This window comes from Vulpes lagopus, chromosome 9 (genome assembly GCF_018345385.1).
Source record: "Vulpes lagopus strain Blue_001 chromosome 9, ASM1834538v1, whole genome shotgun sequence".
Taxonomy (NCBI): domain Eukaryota; kingdom Metazoa; phylum Chordata; class Mammalia; order Carnivora; family Canidae; genus Vulpes; species Vulpes lagopus.
In genome coordinates this window covers 25,312,556-25,329,491 of record NC_054832.1, presented here as the reverse complement: position 1 = coordinate 25,329,491, position 16,936 = coordinate 25,312,556, and the positions used below count along the sequence as shown (strand labels likewise).

The 16,936-nt window shown below is 35.3% G+C and overlaps 1 protein-coding gene across 3 annotated transcripts in view; it reads right to left on the bottom strand.

Annotated features, from left to right (window-relative positions):
• The window catches only part of CSMD3 (CUB and Sushi multiple domains 3), a 1,188,176-nt gene that overhangs the window by 572,317 nt on the left and 598,923 nt on the right, over positions 1-16,936 (bottom strand). For all 3 annotated transcript variants that reach the window (XM_041769740.1, XM_041769741.1, XM_041769742.1), the window contains one exon: positions 633-736. In XM_041769740.1, coding sequence (XP_041625674.1) covers positions 633-736 — 104 coding nt within the window. The remainder of the gene's footprint in view (positions 1-632; positions 737-16,936) is intronic.

The following is a 16,936-nucleotide window of genomic DNA, read 5'->3' as shown; positions in this document are numbered from 1 at the left end:
AGAAGAGGAAAAAAAATGTAACTTTTTTTTCTTCTTCCTACCATCAATGGAAGGAAACTCATGTTAGTCTGTGACATACACTTATTTCCATTTGACTACTCACTTGGGTTATAAAGGCACTTACCATCCACACATTTGTTCTCTACCTGGTCTTTTGTTGTCCAGCTAATTTTGGGATTCTTCTTCAAAAAACCAACTGTATGACTTTTTTTTCACTTAAATATCCCACGCATTTTACTATATCCACTCTTTTATTTCATTCATTCAATATATGGTTTTCAAATTTATTTTAAAAAGAACCATCCCTGTCTTCCAATATAAAAAGAAATAAGCACATCACATGCACTTGACAATTAAGTTTTGAAATGAACAGTAAAATCACTAATAATTTTTTTAAGTCAATTGAGGTCAAATGAGAATGGTTCTAAAAAAATTCTCTTTGGATCAAGTACCTTAAACCTCATTGAAGAGGAACTAATAAGAATATTACATGTAGGTTGTACATAATCACCAAGTTACTATGCTTCTTCTGTTGGTAGTAGTGGGAGGGACCGATTAAAAAGAAAAAAGAAAGGGTAAGATTTAATAAAGACCTGATAGGCAAAGTAAAAAATGAGATGTTGAGCACTTACACTTGGAGCACTGTCCTGGGGTCTCCAACTTCACCCCCATCACCGATTGTCAAAGTATCATAGCCAATCTCCAGATCAAATTCTTCAAAATTTATCTGTATAACCTAGGCATAAACAGAAACAAACATCTCAAATATATTGCAATATTTAATAGAATTAAAACTTAGGCAGGGAAATATTTAAAATGCATATCAGACTTATTGCATCTATCTATGTAAATTTAATACCATGGCAATGGATTATGTCAGACTATCCCTAAAGTTCAATCTTTATAATTTTTGTATGATTTTTATTTGCAGTAATGTACCTTCTGTAATAATTTTTCAATGAAATGGCGTGGCTTCTGTTTATAGAACGTCCTTATTTGAAGCATGATTAATGCAAATCTACTTTGAGAAGGCTTTATAAAAAGTACATGTAGGTGGAGAGTGGTTTTCCATACATTTGCATACATTTTTATAAAGCTAACATGGAAAAACACAGAGTGTGCTATTTCCATTAAATAGTAAAGCTTAAAAAACGTTAGAGCTAAATTTGAATCTAGATCGCCAGATTTAAAGGTATCGGATTTATTTTTCTGTATCCTTTGGTAACAGAATCTCTCAAATAGATTATAACAAGCTAGCAAAACTGGGAGCAAATTATACCACTATAAGTCATTTAGTATTATTTCTTACTAAAATATAATCATGCATTCATACATTGTTTATATTGTCTATGCAAAAATTCATATTTAATAAAATTGCATTTTTTAAAAAAAGATTTTTTATTGATTTAATCGTGAGAGGAACAGAGAGGGAAGCAGACACATAGGCAGCAGGAGAAGCAGACTCCTCACGGGGAGCCTGATGAGGGACTTGATCCCCAGACCAGGATCACGCCCTGAGACAAAGGCAGATGGTCAACCACTGAGCCACCCAGGCGTCCCTAAAATTGTAATTCTTAAATAAGGAAACTAGTATGATATTAAATAATAATGTAATTAAGAATCAGTACAGGAAGAAATTACATAAATACTGTCCTCTATATAATCATGCTTTGAGCAAAAAATAATTAATAATAAAATATTATTCATCCTCAAATCAAAAAAAAATGAATGCCTGAGGTTGCCAATTTTAGTAAAGAATAAATTACAAAAATTATCTCTCTGATAATTTTCATAACTATTTGTTACCTTGGGATCATAAAAAGAAATTCTAAAAAATGAAAGATTTTATATTCTGGATTTTCTAGGCTTTATAACAATTTTGGTGGGGCACTTGGATGGCTCAGCAGTTGAGTGTCTGCCTTCAGCTCAGGGTGTGGAACAGGAGTCCTGGGATCCTGCCCCATCCAGCTCCCCTTGAGGAGCCAGGTTCTCTCTCTGCCTACGTCTCTGCCTCTCTCTCTGTGTCTCTAGTGAATAAATAAATAAAATCCTTAAAATAATTTTTTTATTATTCCCATCTCTTGATTTTTTAATGCTTTTATATTAACATTGACAAAAACAATTGTTTTGGTCAAATTTAAATGTAAAATATATGAAAACACTGAGTTGTACAGTTTACATGGCTGCAGTTAAAAAAAATGCATTTCCCTGTTCTATACTGAGTTACATAAGATACTCTCAATTGATAATTGCATGTTAATAGAAATTTAGCTTGTTTTTTTTTAATTTTTTTTTAATTTTTATTTATTTATGATAGTCACAGAGAGAGAGAGAGAGAGAGAGAGAGAGAGACACAGGCAGAGGGAGAAGCGGGCTCCATGCACCGGGAGCCCGATGTGGGATTCGATTCCGGGTCTCCAGGATCGCGCCCTGGTCCAAAGGCAGGCGCCAAACCGCTGCGCCACCCAGGGATCCCTTAGCTTGTTTTTCTTTTTTCTTTCTCTTTCTTTCTTTCTTTCTTTCTTTCTTTCTTCTTTCTTTCTTTCTTTCTTCTTCTTTCTTTCTTTCTTTCTTTCTTTCTTTCTTTCTTTCTTTCTTTCTTTCTTTCTTTCTTCTTTCTTTCTTTCTTTCTTTCTTTCTTTCTTTCTTCTTTCTTTCTTTCTTTCTTTCTTTCTTTCTTTCTTTCTTTCTTTCTTTTCTTCTTTCTTTTTCTTTCTTTTTTTTTTGCTATTATAAACAACATGTGAGATTGGGCCCTACACCAGGCTCCACACTGGGCATGGGACCTGCTTGGGATTCTCTCTCTCCCTCTACCTTTGCCCCTATTCCCCCCAAATAAATAAATAAGCCATCAAGTGAAAAACAGCCAAAATATAAATAGTCATGTCACAGAAAAGGAAGCATAAATTAATGCATATAAAAATATATACAGCTTAATTGTTAATGAAGAAAATACAAAAAATCACTTTTCACACTCTCTAGATTGATAGAAATAATGAAACCTAATGTACACAAATTGTGAGCATATAAATTGGTAAAATAATTTTGGAAAACTTTATGGCACAATATCATGAAATTGAATTTTTGCTTATTTTCCAGAAATAACACTTTTAAGAAAATAACCTAGAAATATACATCTGGTTTTTTTTTGCATTTATTTATTTATTTATTTATTTATTTATTTGGAATTCAATTTGCCACCATATAGCATAACACCCAGTGCTCATCCCATCAAGTGCCCCCCTCAGTGCCCGTCACCCAGTCACCCCCCCCCCACCCCCCGCCCACCTTCCTTTCCACCACCCCTTGTTCGTTTCCCAGAGTTAGGAGTCTTTCATGTTCTGTCTCCCTTTCTGATATTTCCCACTCATTTTTTCTCCTTTCCCCTTTATTTCTTTTCACTATTTTTTAATATTCCCCAAATGAATTAGACCATATAATTTTTGTCCTTTTCCGATTGACTTATTTCACTCAGCATAATACCCTCCAGGTCCATCCACGTCGAAGCAAATGGTGGGTATTTGTCGTTTCTAATGGCTGAGGAATATTCCATTGTATACATAGACCACATCTTCTTCTTCTTCTTTTTTTTTTTTTTAAGATTTTATTTATTTGTTCATGATAGACCTAGAGAGAGAGAGAGGCAGAGACACAGGCGGAAGAAGCAGGCTCCATGCCAGGAGCCGGACGTGGGACTTGATCCCAGGACTCCAGGATCATGCCCCCGGCCAAAGGCAGGCGCTGAACAGCTGAGCCACCCAGGGATCCCCTAAACCACATCTTCTTTATCCATTCATCTTTCGATGGACACCGAGGCTCCCTCCACAGTTTGGCATTGTGGACATTGCTTCTCTAAACATCGGGGTGCAGCTGACCCAGCGTTTCACTGCATCTGTATCTTTGGGGTAAATCCCCAGCAATTGCTGGGTCGTAGGGCAGGTCTATTTTTAACTCTTTGAGGAACCTCCATACAGTTTTCCAGAGTGGCTGCACCAGTTCACATTCCCAACAATAGTGCAGGAGGGTTCCCCTTTCTCCACATCCTCTCCAACATTTGTGGTTTCCTGCCTTGTTAATTTTCCCCATTCTCACTGGTGTGAGGTGGTATCTCATTGTGGTTTGGATTTGTATTTCCCTGATGGCCAGTGATGCGGAGCATTTTCTCATGTGCTTGTTGGCCATGTCTTTGTCTTCCTCTGTGAGATTTCTCTTCATGTCTTTTGCCCATTTCATGATTGGATTGTTTGTTTCTTTGCTGTTGAGTTTAACAAGTTCTTTATAGATCCTGGATACTAGTCCTTTATCTGATATGTCATTTACAAATATCCCATTCTGTAGGTTGTCTTTTAGTTTTGTTGACTGTTTCTTTTTCTGTGCAAAAGCTTCTTATCTTGATGAAGTCCCAATAGTTCATTTTTGCTTTTGTTTCTCTTGCCTTTGTGGATGTATCTTGCAAGAAGTTACTGTGGCTGAGTTGAAAAAGGGTGTTGCCAGTGTTCTCCTCTAGGATTTTGATGGAATCTTGTCTCACATTTATCTTTCATCCATTTTGAGTTGATCTTTGTGTATGGTGAAAGAGAGTGGTCCAGTTTCATTCTTCTGCATGTGGATGTCCAATTTTCCCAGCAAAATTATTGAAGAGACTGTCTTTCTTCCAGTGGATAGTCTTTCCTGCTTTGTCGAATATTAGTTGACCATAAAGTTGAGGGTCCACTTCTGGATTCTCTATTTGGTTCCATTGATCTATGTGTCTGTTTTCTGCCAGTACCACACTGTCTTGATGACCACAGCTTTGTAGTATATCCCGAAATCTGGCATTGTGATGCCCCAGCTATGGTTTTCTGATTCCACACAAATCTTAAGATAATTTCTTCCAACTCTCCGAAGAAAGTCCATGGTATTTTGATAGGGATTGCATTAAATGTGTAAATTGCCCTGGGTAGTATTGACATTTTCACAATATTAATTCTTGTAATCCATGAGCATGAAATATTTTTCCATCCCTTTGTGTCTTCCTCAATTTCTTTCAGAAGTGTTCTGTAGTTTTTAGGGTATAGATCCTTTACCTCTTTGGTTAAGTTTATTCTTAGGTATCTTATGCTTTTGGGTGCAATTGTAAATGGGATTGACTCCTTAATTTCTCTTTCTTCAATCTCATTTTTAGTGTGTAGAAATGCCACTGACTTCTGGGCATTGATTTTGTATCCTGCCACACTGCCGAATTGCTGTATGAGTTCTAGTGATCTTGGCGTGGATTCTTTTTTTTTTTTATTTTATGTACAGTATCATGTCATCTGCGAAGAGGGAGAGTTTGACTTCTTCTTTGCCAATTTGAATGCCTTTTATTTCTTTTTGTTGCCTGATTGCTGAGGCTACGACTTCTAGTACTATGTTGAATAGCAGTGGTGAGGGTGGACATCCCTGTCTTGTTCCTGATCTTAGGGGAGAGGTTCCCAGTGCTTCCCTATTGAGAATGATATTTGCTGTGGGCTTTTCGTAGATAGCTTTTAAGATGCTGAGGGAGGTTCCCTCTATCCCTACACTCTGAATAGTTTTGATCAGGAATGGATGCTGTATTTTGACAAATGCTTTCTCTGTATCTATTGAGAGGATCATATGGTTCTTGTTTTTTCTCTTGCTGATATGATCTATCACATTGATTGCTTTACGAGTGTTGAACCAGCCTTGGATCCCGGGGATAAATCCTACTTGGTCATGGTGAATAATTTTCTTAATGTACTGTTGGATCCTATTGGCTAGTATCTTGTTGAGAATTTTTGCATCCATGTTCATCAGGGATATTGGTCTATAATTCTCCTTTTTGGTGGGGTCTTTGTCTGGTTTTGGAATTAAGGTGATGCTGGCCTCATAGAACGAGTTTGGAAGTATTCCATCTCTTTCTATCTTTCCGAACAGCTTTAGTAGATTAGGTATGGTTTCTTCTTTAAATGTTTGATAGAATTCCCCTGGGAAGCCTTCTGGCCCTGGACTTTTGTGTCTTGAACCAGAAACTATTTAGTAGTGTTCATAACCATGTTGTTAATAGACCTCCTTTCCCCAGTGATCTGCATGGAAAACTTTGACATATATCAAGAGTCTATATATGAGGATGTTGGTTTGGGAGCTCTAGATTGTGTTCTTCTGGCCAATGTGTGAGTCCCTGAACCACCAGAAATTGGCTTAACTCTTATTGCTATAAAATAAGACTTCATCTTATGACTCAGATATTCCATTTCTCAGCATGCATTTTGAAACCCCTTTTTTTGTTATTATTTTTAAAAGATTTTTTTAATTTATGGGAGACAGAGAAAGAGAAGCAGAGACGTAAGGGAGAAGGAAGCTCCCTGCAGGGAGCCCGGTGTGGGACTCGATCCCAGGACCCCGGGATTATGACCTGAGCTAAAGGCAGATGCTCAATCACTGAGCCACCAGGTGCCCCATTTTTTGTTATTTTTTAAAAAGATTTATTTATTCATTTACTTTAGAGAAAGAGAGCAGGACAGGGGAGGGGTGGAGGGAGAGAATCTCAAGCTGATTCCCCACTGAGCACAGAGCATGACGTGGGGGCTCAAGTCTTACCATCTAAGATCATGACCTGACCTGAAATCAAGAGTTGGCAGCTTATCCTACTGAACCACTCACGTGCCCTATTTTTTGTTATTATTTTTTTTAGATTTTATTTGTTTATTCATGAGAGACACGCTGAGAGAAAGAGAGAGAAAGAGAAGCAAAGACATAGGAAGAGGGGGAAGGAGGCTCCATGCAGGAAGCCAATGTGAGACTCCATCTTGGAACTCCGGGATCACGCTCTGAGCCAAAAGCAGATGCTCAACAGCTGAGCTACCCTGGTGTCCCTTTTTTTTTCTTATTTTAAATGGTATATATCTTTATATTTTCACCTATTCATTGTTTGTATATAGAAATGAAAATTATTTTTGCTTATTGAGCTCATATTTAGGTGATTTCATAAGACTTTCCTATTATTCCCTATTTATTATTTTGTAAATTATTTATAGTTTTGTCCATAACATTTATATCTTCTGTAAATGACAATTTATTTTATTTTTTTAATACATCTGTTTTCTTATTTATTTATTTATTTATTTATTTATTTATTTTTAAGTTTTTAATTAATTTTTATTGGTGTTCAATTTACCAACATACAGAAAAACACCCAGTGCTCATCCCGTCAAGTGTCCACCTCAGTGCCCGTCACCCATTCCCCTCCAACACCCGCCCTCCTCCCCTTCCACCACCCCTAGTTCATTTCCCCGAGTTAGGAGTCTTTATGTTCTGTCTCCCTTCCTGATATTTCCCAACATTTCTTTTCCCTTCCTTTATATTCCCTTTCACTATTATTCATATTCCCCAAATGAATGAGAACATACACTGTTTGTCCTTCTCTGATTGACTTATTTCACTCAGCATAATACCCTCCAGTTCCATCCACGTTGAAGCAAATGGTGGGTATTTGTCGTTTCTAATTGCTGAGTAATATTCCATTGTATACATAAACCACATCTTCTTTATCCATTCATCTTTCTATGGACACCGAGGCTCCTTCCACAGTTTGGCTATTGACAATTTAAATTCTTGTGTATTCTTCTGTTTTGTAAAATATTTATTTATTTATTATATATATAGAGAGAGTATGATAGTAAGGGAGGGGCAGAGGGATAGACGCAGATGCCATGTGGAGTCGAAAGTGGGGCTCAATCCGGACCTGAGCCAAAACCAAGAATTGGAGGCTTAACCAACTGTGCCATCCAGGTTCTTGTATTATTTTTTATTCCTTTTATCTTTACATGTATTTTTTTTAATTTAAATTCATTTAGCCAGAATACAGGGAACATCATTAGTTGCAGATGTAGAGTTCAGTAATTCATCAGTTTCATAGAATACCCAGTGCTCATGATATCATGTGCCCTCCTTAATGCCCATCACCCAGTTACCCCATCCCCTCCCACGTCCTCCCCTCCAGCAAACCTCAGTTTCTTTCTCATAGGTAAGAGTCTCTCATGGTTTATCTCCCTCTCTGATTTCTTCCCATTCCATTTTTTTTTTTCTTCCCCTAAGGTCCTCTGTGCTGTTTCTTATATTCCTCATATGAGTGAAACCATATGATAATTGTCTTTCTCTGCTTTGGATCTCTGGTATAATGTTTATAGAATAGGTTATAGTTGGCCTCATTAAGTTGTGTTTCATTTAAAAGATAATGCTTCTAATATTTTACCATTAAGAATATTATTGAGGTAAATATATCTTATGAAGACAAGGAAGTTTTCTACTCTGGTTTTCCTTGCTGATTTCATATCAACATCTTTCATTAAATAAATTGACACTTTCATTATAAAATGAATGCATAAATGCATACTTTCATTTCTACTATGAAAGAACTTCTGTAAGATTGAGAATCATCATTTTTGAAAGTTGGATAGAATTATCCTTTAAGGGGCAGTTGAGTGGCTCAGATGGTGAAGCGCCTGCCTTCAGCTCAGCAATGATCTCGGGATCAGGCTCTCTGATCACCAGGAAGTCTGCTTCTCCTCCCTCTGCCCCTGTAGAGGCATGCTCTCTCAAATAAATGCTCTCTCAAATAAATAAACAAAATCAGTTAAAAAAAAAAGAGAGAACTATCCTGAAGAACATCTAAGCCTCTTTCTGGGGAGCAGTAGTTAAGCTTTTACTGCTGGTCTAATTTATTTTTTATTTCTAGAATTATTCAGGTCTTTCAGGCTTGTTTGTTTGTTTTCTCTTGAGTCAATTTAGGTAAGTTTAATTTTCCCAGAAACATTTCAACACTGAGAATCTTTTCAAATTCATTGTCATATAGTTATTCACTTTCTTTCAAGCTATGCTAGGTCTCTCTGTACTTTTTTCTTGTTTCTATTTCTAATATTATTTAAATGTGTTTTCTCTATTTTTGTTAATTATTTTTTATTGTGGTAATATATATAAAATAAAATTTGTGCTTTTAACCATTGTTTAAGTATACAATTTGGTAACATTATGCTCACAATGTTGTGCAACCATTACCACTGTCTTCCAAAGTTACCCTTGGTTAACTTCTAACATGCTCTCTATCTCTACAAATTTGCCTATTATAAATATTTTATGTAAGTAAAATTATACAATATTTTTCCTTTTGTGTCTGACCTATTTCATGTAGCATAAGATCTCTCAGGCTCATCTATATTGTAGCAAATGTAATCCTTTTTATGGCTGAATAATTTTCATATATATATATATATCTCATTTTGTTTAACCATCACTCTGTTGATAGACACTTGGGATGTGTCTATATTTTGCCTATTGTAAATACTGCTACTACGAAGATGGATATACAAGTAAATGTTTTGAATCTTTGTTTTCAATTATTTTGAGTATGTATCTAGGAGTGGAATTTCTAGGTCACACATTAATTCTGTTTAGCGTTTTGAGAACTGCCAGACTGTTTTCCAGAGTTGCTGCAACATTTTAAATTCCCACCAGCAACACATGAGAGTTCCAGTTTTTCCATATTCTCACCAGCTGTTATTTTTTGTTTTGTTTTTATTGTAGTCATCCTAGTAGGTGTGTTGCTCATTTCTATTTGGTTTTTATTATAGTCATCCCAGTAAGTGTGAAATGGCTTATTATGTGGTTTGATTGCATTTCTCTAATGACTAATACTATTGAACATCTTTTCATGTATTTATTAGCAATTTGCATATCTTCTTTGGAGAATTGGCTATTCAAGTCTTTTACCCATTTTTAAATTAGGTTGTTTGTTTTATTGTTGCTGAGTTGTAAGACCTCTTTCTACACTCTTAGTATTAATTTCTTAACACACATATGATTTGAAAATATTTTCTCCCATGTGTGGGCGTCTTTTCATCCTTATGGTAGTGTTCTGTGATGCGTCAAAGTTTTTAATGTAACAAAATGAAATTTATCTTTTGTTGTATGTGTTGTTTATGCTTTCGGTGTCATATTTAAGAATCCATTGTCAAATCTATTTGGAAAAATTTCCTCTATGTTTCCTCCTAGGGATTTTATAGCGTAAGCCCTTAAATAGAGGTCTTTATCCATTTTGAATTATTTTCTTGTATGTAGTGTAAATTAAGATCCAATTTCATTCTTTTGTATGAGGCCGTCCAATTTTTCAATCACCGTTTGTTGAAGCAATGATTATTTCCCCATTGAATGGTCTTGGTACTTTTATCAAACATGAATTGATTGATGGATTTATTTCTGAGCTTTTTAGCTTTTGTTTACCTGGGGAATCTTGATTTCATCTTCACTCTTTTTTTTTTTTTAAAGAATTTATTTTATTTTATTTTTTAATTTATGATAGTCATACAGAGAGAGAGAGAGAGGCAGAGACACAGGCAGAGGGAGAAGCAGGCTCCATGCACCGGGAGCCCAACGCGGTACTCGATCCCGGGTCCTCAGGATCGCGCCCTGGGCCAAAGGCAGGCGCCAAACCGCTGCGCCACCCAGGGATCCCAAAGACTTTAATTATTTATCATGAGAGACACAGAGAGAGAGGCAGAGACATAGGCAGAGGGAGAAGTAGGCTCCATGCAGGGAGCCCGACATGGGACTTGATCCTGATGCCCTGAGCCAAAGGCACACGCTCAACCACTGAGCCCCCCCAGGGGTCCCGGTTTCACCTTCATTCTTTTTTTTTTTTTTTTTCCCACCTTCATTCTTAAAGGAGAACTTTGCCAGATAAAAAATTCTTGCTTGGCATTGTTTGTTCTTTCATCCTTTATGTCATCCTACTATTTTCTGATTTCCATGTCTTTTTCTTATTAAAAATCAGCTGCTAATATTTTTAAAATTTCTTGCTCATGACCAGTGACTTCTCTCCTAATGCTTTGAAGATTCTCCCTGTCTATACCTTTTAGTAACTTGACTATGATGTGTCCATGTATCAAACTCTTAGAGTTCATCTTTGAGTTTATCTTAGAGTTTCCTAAGCTTCTTGGATGTGTAGATTCGTGTATTCTCAAATTTGGGAAATTTTTGACCATTATTTCTTCAGATATTCCTTCTACATCCTTCTCTATGGGACTCTCATAATACATTTTTTGGCTCACTTGTTCATATCTTCCTACAGGTCTCTTATGCTCCTTTTATTATTTTTCATTCTTTTTTTTCCCTTTTATTTTTCACCAGGATGATTTCAATTATTCAAAAATTGTTCAAGTTTATTTATTTATTTTTTTAAGATTTTATGTATTTATTCATGAGAGACAGAGAGAGGCAGAGATAGGCAGAGGGAGAAGCAGGCTCCATGCAGGAAGCCTGATGTGGGACTAGATCCTGGGTCTCCAAGGACCACACCCTGGGCTGAAGGCGGCTCCAAACTACTGAGCCACCCGGGCTGCCCCAAATTGTTCAAGTTTATTAATTCTGTCTTCTGCCCAATCGAATCTGCTTTTAACGTCTCTAGTGGGTTTTTTGTTTCAGATATTGTTTTTTGTTTCAGATGTTGTATTTTAAAATCCCCAAATTTCTATTTGGATTCTTTTTATAATTTACATATCCTTACTGATATTCTCATTTTATTCATAATCATTTTTATGGTTCCCTTTAATTCTTTGTCCACATGTTTTTAAAAGATTTTATTTATTTATTTATGAGAAACACACGGAGAGAGGCAGAGACACAGGAGGCAGGCCCCTGCGGGGAGCCCGCTGCGGAACTTGATCCTGGGACCCCGGGATCACGCCCTCACCCGAAGGCAGACCCCCAACCGCTGAGCCACCCAGGCGTCCCCTTTGTCCACATTCTTTGAGCATAATTAAATAGTTGTTATATATCTTTGTTTAATGAGTTATTTAGGGATGGTTTCTGTCAGGTCATTTTGTTCCTTAGAATGGTCCTACTTTCCTGCTTCTTTATATGCTTGTGATTATTTCGTTGTTGCTGCAACTGGACATTTGATTATTATACTGCAGTAATCCTGGAAATCAGATTCTCTCCCTTCTCTAGAGTTTGCTCTTCTAGATTGTTGAAAGTTTAACTTGTGTTCATACAATATTTTGCCTGGAATTGTTTTTTTGTTTTTAATACAGGGAGCTTAAAAAATAATCATTTTAAGCATGTTTGTGCTGCTATAACAAAATACCATAAACTGGATGGCTTATAAACAATAGAAATTTATCACAGTTCTTGAGGCTGGGAAGTCTATGATCAAGATGCTGGCTGATTCTGTGTCTGGTGAAAGCAAGCTTTCTCTTCCATGGAAATCTGTTTTTTTTTTTTTTTTTAAATATATATATATATATATATATATATATATATATATATATTGTTTATTTTATTTTTTATATTTTATTTTTTTTATTTTTATTTTTCTGGACCTAAGCATTTCCCAAAGGCCCACCTCCTAATATCATCATATTGGGCATTAAGACTTCATCACATGAATTTTGAGTTGACACAGACATTCAGACCATAGCAACACCTCCTCCAGTCTTTGAGGATAGCTCAGTGCTGGTATACTCTTTTAACACTTAGCCAGACCACTCACAGTTTTCCTTAGCCTTCACTTGATGCTTACACTGAGCTTATAGATCAGCTAGTAGTGAAAGCTTAAGGTCTTCTCAGGTCTTTTCTGAACATGTGCCTTGTCCTGCACATGCATGTGACTTTCTAAATTCTACCACATACTGGAAGGTTTTCAAATGCCCTCATTTCCCAAAAAATCTCAGTTTGTTATTTCTAGTGACTCATTCATAATAGCTTGCTTCCCTATGTGTTTAGTTATATTTAATAGTAAAACCATATTTATTTGAGCTTAAGCTTTGAGAATCGTTAGGCCCTAAATTGAGTATATTTTATTCATTTTATGCTAATTGGATCCAAGAGTTACTACCAAGCTGGTGCCATTTTAACAGCATCTAAGGGTTTTAACTAAATGCTAAATTTCAAGTTTGGCTTCTTCACCCATTGATCCAAAGAGACTAGGCCCCAGTCTTAGTCTTCTCATTCCAGAGATTTATTGCCATCTGCTCTAAAGAAAACCAAGCTTTCTTCCCATTTCATCTCCTGTTTTCATTTTAGCTTGTGTTCTTTTCATTATGTGTGTATATATTTATGTGTGTTTGTGCAGTATCTATGCATAGCCTTGTAGATTTTCTTTGCTTTCTTGTAAACCAGAAATGCACTAAAAAATGTTTCTTGTTTTGCAGTAGGAGGGCCTCTCAGAGTACCTCACCTGTCATCTTATCAAAAGAAGAAATCTCATGATCTACTTTATAGCAAGCCATTTTAAATATATTGAATTTGAAATTAGGGAATGCCTCCTTTTTATGACTTTAAAAGTCTAATCAGCTAGTAGAGACAAATTAGATATCGAATAAATGACTGATAGTTTGCTTGCTAATTCTATGCCAATCCCTTGACAGTCATTATTGTATAATCATGCCCTAAAGGATTTAGACACCCATTTAATAGTAGATTTTTTTGTCTGAATTATAACTGAGATTCATGCATGTATATATGTAACAATGAGAACCCTACTTCATTTAAATTAAATGATGAATTAATTATTAACTAGTCCATATACTTTCAGACAAGCATTAACCACTGAGCTGTCACTTGAAATTTTAGACACTTGTAATTCTTGAACAGTTTCAATGACACTCAATCTCTGAGAAGATGGAATAGTCTGACTGAATATGTAGGACACATTCATTTTAATTTGATTCATGTAGATGTATTATTACTGGAATAAATATTTAGAAGTAAAATCTGTGCACATTAATATAAATAAAACATTATAGTAAAACTCAAAAATAGTACATTGATATATTTCTAAAAGAAAAAAAATTGGAAGGTATAAAGATTATTTAGAAAAACAACAACAACAAAAAAAACCTTTGTTTACACAAGAATATATTAAGTAACAGCAGGAGTCTGATGTGAAATTTTCTTTTTATGAATTCTCCTTTAACATGGAGTTGTCCAAGTAGCCATTTTTATCCCTTTATTTTTGTTTAATGTGGAAATGAAATGCAAAGTTAATTTAAAAAAATCAACAAATACTCATCAATGTAACATGAACACTTTCCCTACATGTTTAGTTGGTATTGGGCTGAAACATTTATTAGGGAAATTGGAAGAATACAATGCATATTTGTAGAGAAAGAAATGTTATACATTTGCCTCTCTTTTGTTCCTAGTTATTTGTGGGTGGGAAAAGAAAAGTGCACTTAGTTCATCGAACTGCTGAAAAAAAGTTGTGTTAATAAAACATGCCCCTGAAACACAGAAATGATCTATAAGTGTCTTGATTTTTTTAACCAAATAAGCCACTCTCTTGAATTCCATTTGTAGAGTAATGATTCCAAATAGCTTACATAGTGCTGCTTATTGAGAGTTATGTTAAAAACTTTTAAGCTACTCATGTAGTCGATTAAGAATAATCTCAGCCATTTTAACATTGCTTTCCAGAAGTGAGAAATCTGTAAACAGCATAGATACTAAATACTTAATAGATCCATTTGCCATAAAGCTTAAGATATAGGTTCTCATGAGGTACGTTGATAGAAGTTGTATATAACCTATGTCTCATAATTTTTATTCTCAGTATCATTTACAAAGGATTTAAAAACCTGACTCCTGCATTATTACATTTAATGAAGTCATGTAGAATTCCCACTAAATTATATGCTTCATATCCATTACTTATTAAATTTCAAAAAAAATTAGCAAGTATTTATATTGTGTAAGCCACTAGGCTCAGTACTATATAGGTACTGGTTTATTTTAACCCTAAAAGTTTCTGTACTGTATATTGACACATTAATTTGGCCACATAGCACTTGAATATCCACCTTGTGTTTGAAGAGTTAAGAATCTTGGTAGGAAGCAGAACATAGTTCCCAATAAGGTTAGATAGTCTATTCTGCTCTCACTTATCGCACTTGGAATATAGGCATGAGATCTATGCTTCACCAACTATTCTGGTAGAGGGTTGCAAAAGACATAGAAACATCCAGTTTGAGGAGCAATAGTGATTATAATACAGAATGGCACTGAAGTCCTAGAGCAGTGGCATCCAATAGAAAAACCCTCCCAAAAGTCAGAAGCAGGTTGGCCTGATATCACAATCCATATGCTTAAACATCACAGCATTTTGCATTTGCATAGTAAACGCCTGCAATTTAGAAAATACTGTCTGCCAATACCTGTTACATAATAAGACAGTTTGTAAATATGTTCTTTGATGTGGGGCATATGCCATATGTCTTAAATAGTGATAGTAAGGGGAGATAAGTTCTGAAAACTAAGAACTAATAAATATTATGTCAATTCCTTGGGAAAAAAGTATAGGAAGCATAGATTGGTTGCAGCTATTTTATCATCCATGGTAAAATCTGTATTTCCTATGCATCAACAGAAATCTGAAAGCTGATGAAATTTCATTTTTCAGCATTTCTCTAGCTGATGACCGTTGTGTAAAACATTTTCTACCGATATAATTAGCATAACATTCAAATGAATCTTTGATGATGTTTAAATTAAATAAATTAATGATGCTTTAATATTAATTACCAAGCTATACTCATTAGTGAGACAGGGTGATGGAGCTAAGGACATGGGCAATGCTAAAGTTTAAATCTCATCTTTGTCACAGAATGTTATAGTATCTGAGGAAATTCTCTGAATTGCTCTAAAACAGTGTTCATAATTCATACTTCCTTAAGTTGAAATAGGCATTACATTATACAAAATTTGTAAAAAAATACTGTGCTTGATAAAGAGTATGCCCTCATAAATGGCAGTTATTATTAGCCATGATAAGTTCATCATCATAAAACAGATGTTCACATCTATTCACCATGATCTTGAAAGTAAAGTTCTTTTTTTGAAAACCTCACTGTGATTCAAAGAGAAAAGCGACTTCCCCAAACTCTATGCTGCTAAGAATTTATCTTTCCCAGAAGCAGCTTTTCTCCATTATGTTTGTTTCAAAATGACAATAATTCACTCAGATATCAACAAATATTTTTGATACCACATGAGGAAATCCAGAATGCATAATATATGCATATGTATAAAATACACAAAGTTAATTATGTTGAAGGTATGCAATGCCAAGTTATTAATTTTAATTTTATTTATTAAAGCACTTCTTTTTTCATATACTTTCCAGATCTTGGTGATCACAGTCCAGTGGAGAGAGACAAGATAGAAACAAGATAAATATTATACCCCATCTTATGTGCTTTGGGATATGGACACAAAGGGTCACATGGGAGCCAGGAGAAGAGCCATCCAATCCAACTGGACCATGAAATGGAAAGATTTCCTCAAAGAATGAATCCCAAAGCAGTACAAAATAAAGGTGAGAATTGGGTAAGAACTTTCTAGGGGAGAGCATGAAAGTGTCACAATGGAAAATATATTTTTTGTTGTTCTTTCTGTAATATAAACTGTGAAACATAAAGTGATGAGAAAGAAGGCTAAAGATGGAAGTAGGGCCTCCATCATGTTGCATATGGACTTTGAACTTTATCTTTTAAATGAGGAACAGAAAGTAGTGAATTTTGAGTACAGTGTCAACAGGGTTGTGATTGCTTTCCATTTGTTCTGTTTGGAAGGAGAAACAATCCGAATTTGAAGAAGAGCAGGGCAGCGTTAGAGACATCAACCTAAACATGGGTATGAAAGTAGGTGTTGAGTAGAATAGATTCAATCTGGATTTCTTTATCCCAAATAAAAATTATTATAGTAAATTTCTCCTTTCTTTTTATACAAATAAAGGCACTATTCAATGGGGTGCCTGGCTGGCTCAGTCTAAAGAGCAGCAATTCTTGATCTTGGGGTCATGAGTTTGAGCACCATGTTGGGGATAGAGATTACTAAAATAAATAAATAAACTTTAAAGAAAAAGAAGTACTAGTCAAAAGCCAACTCAAAACTCTATGCTTTTGGG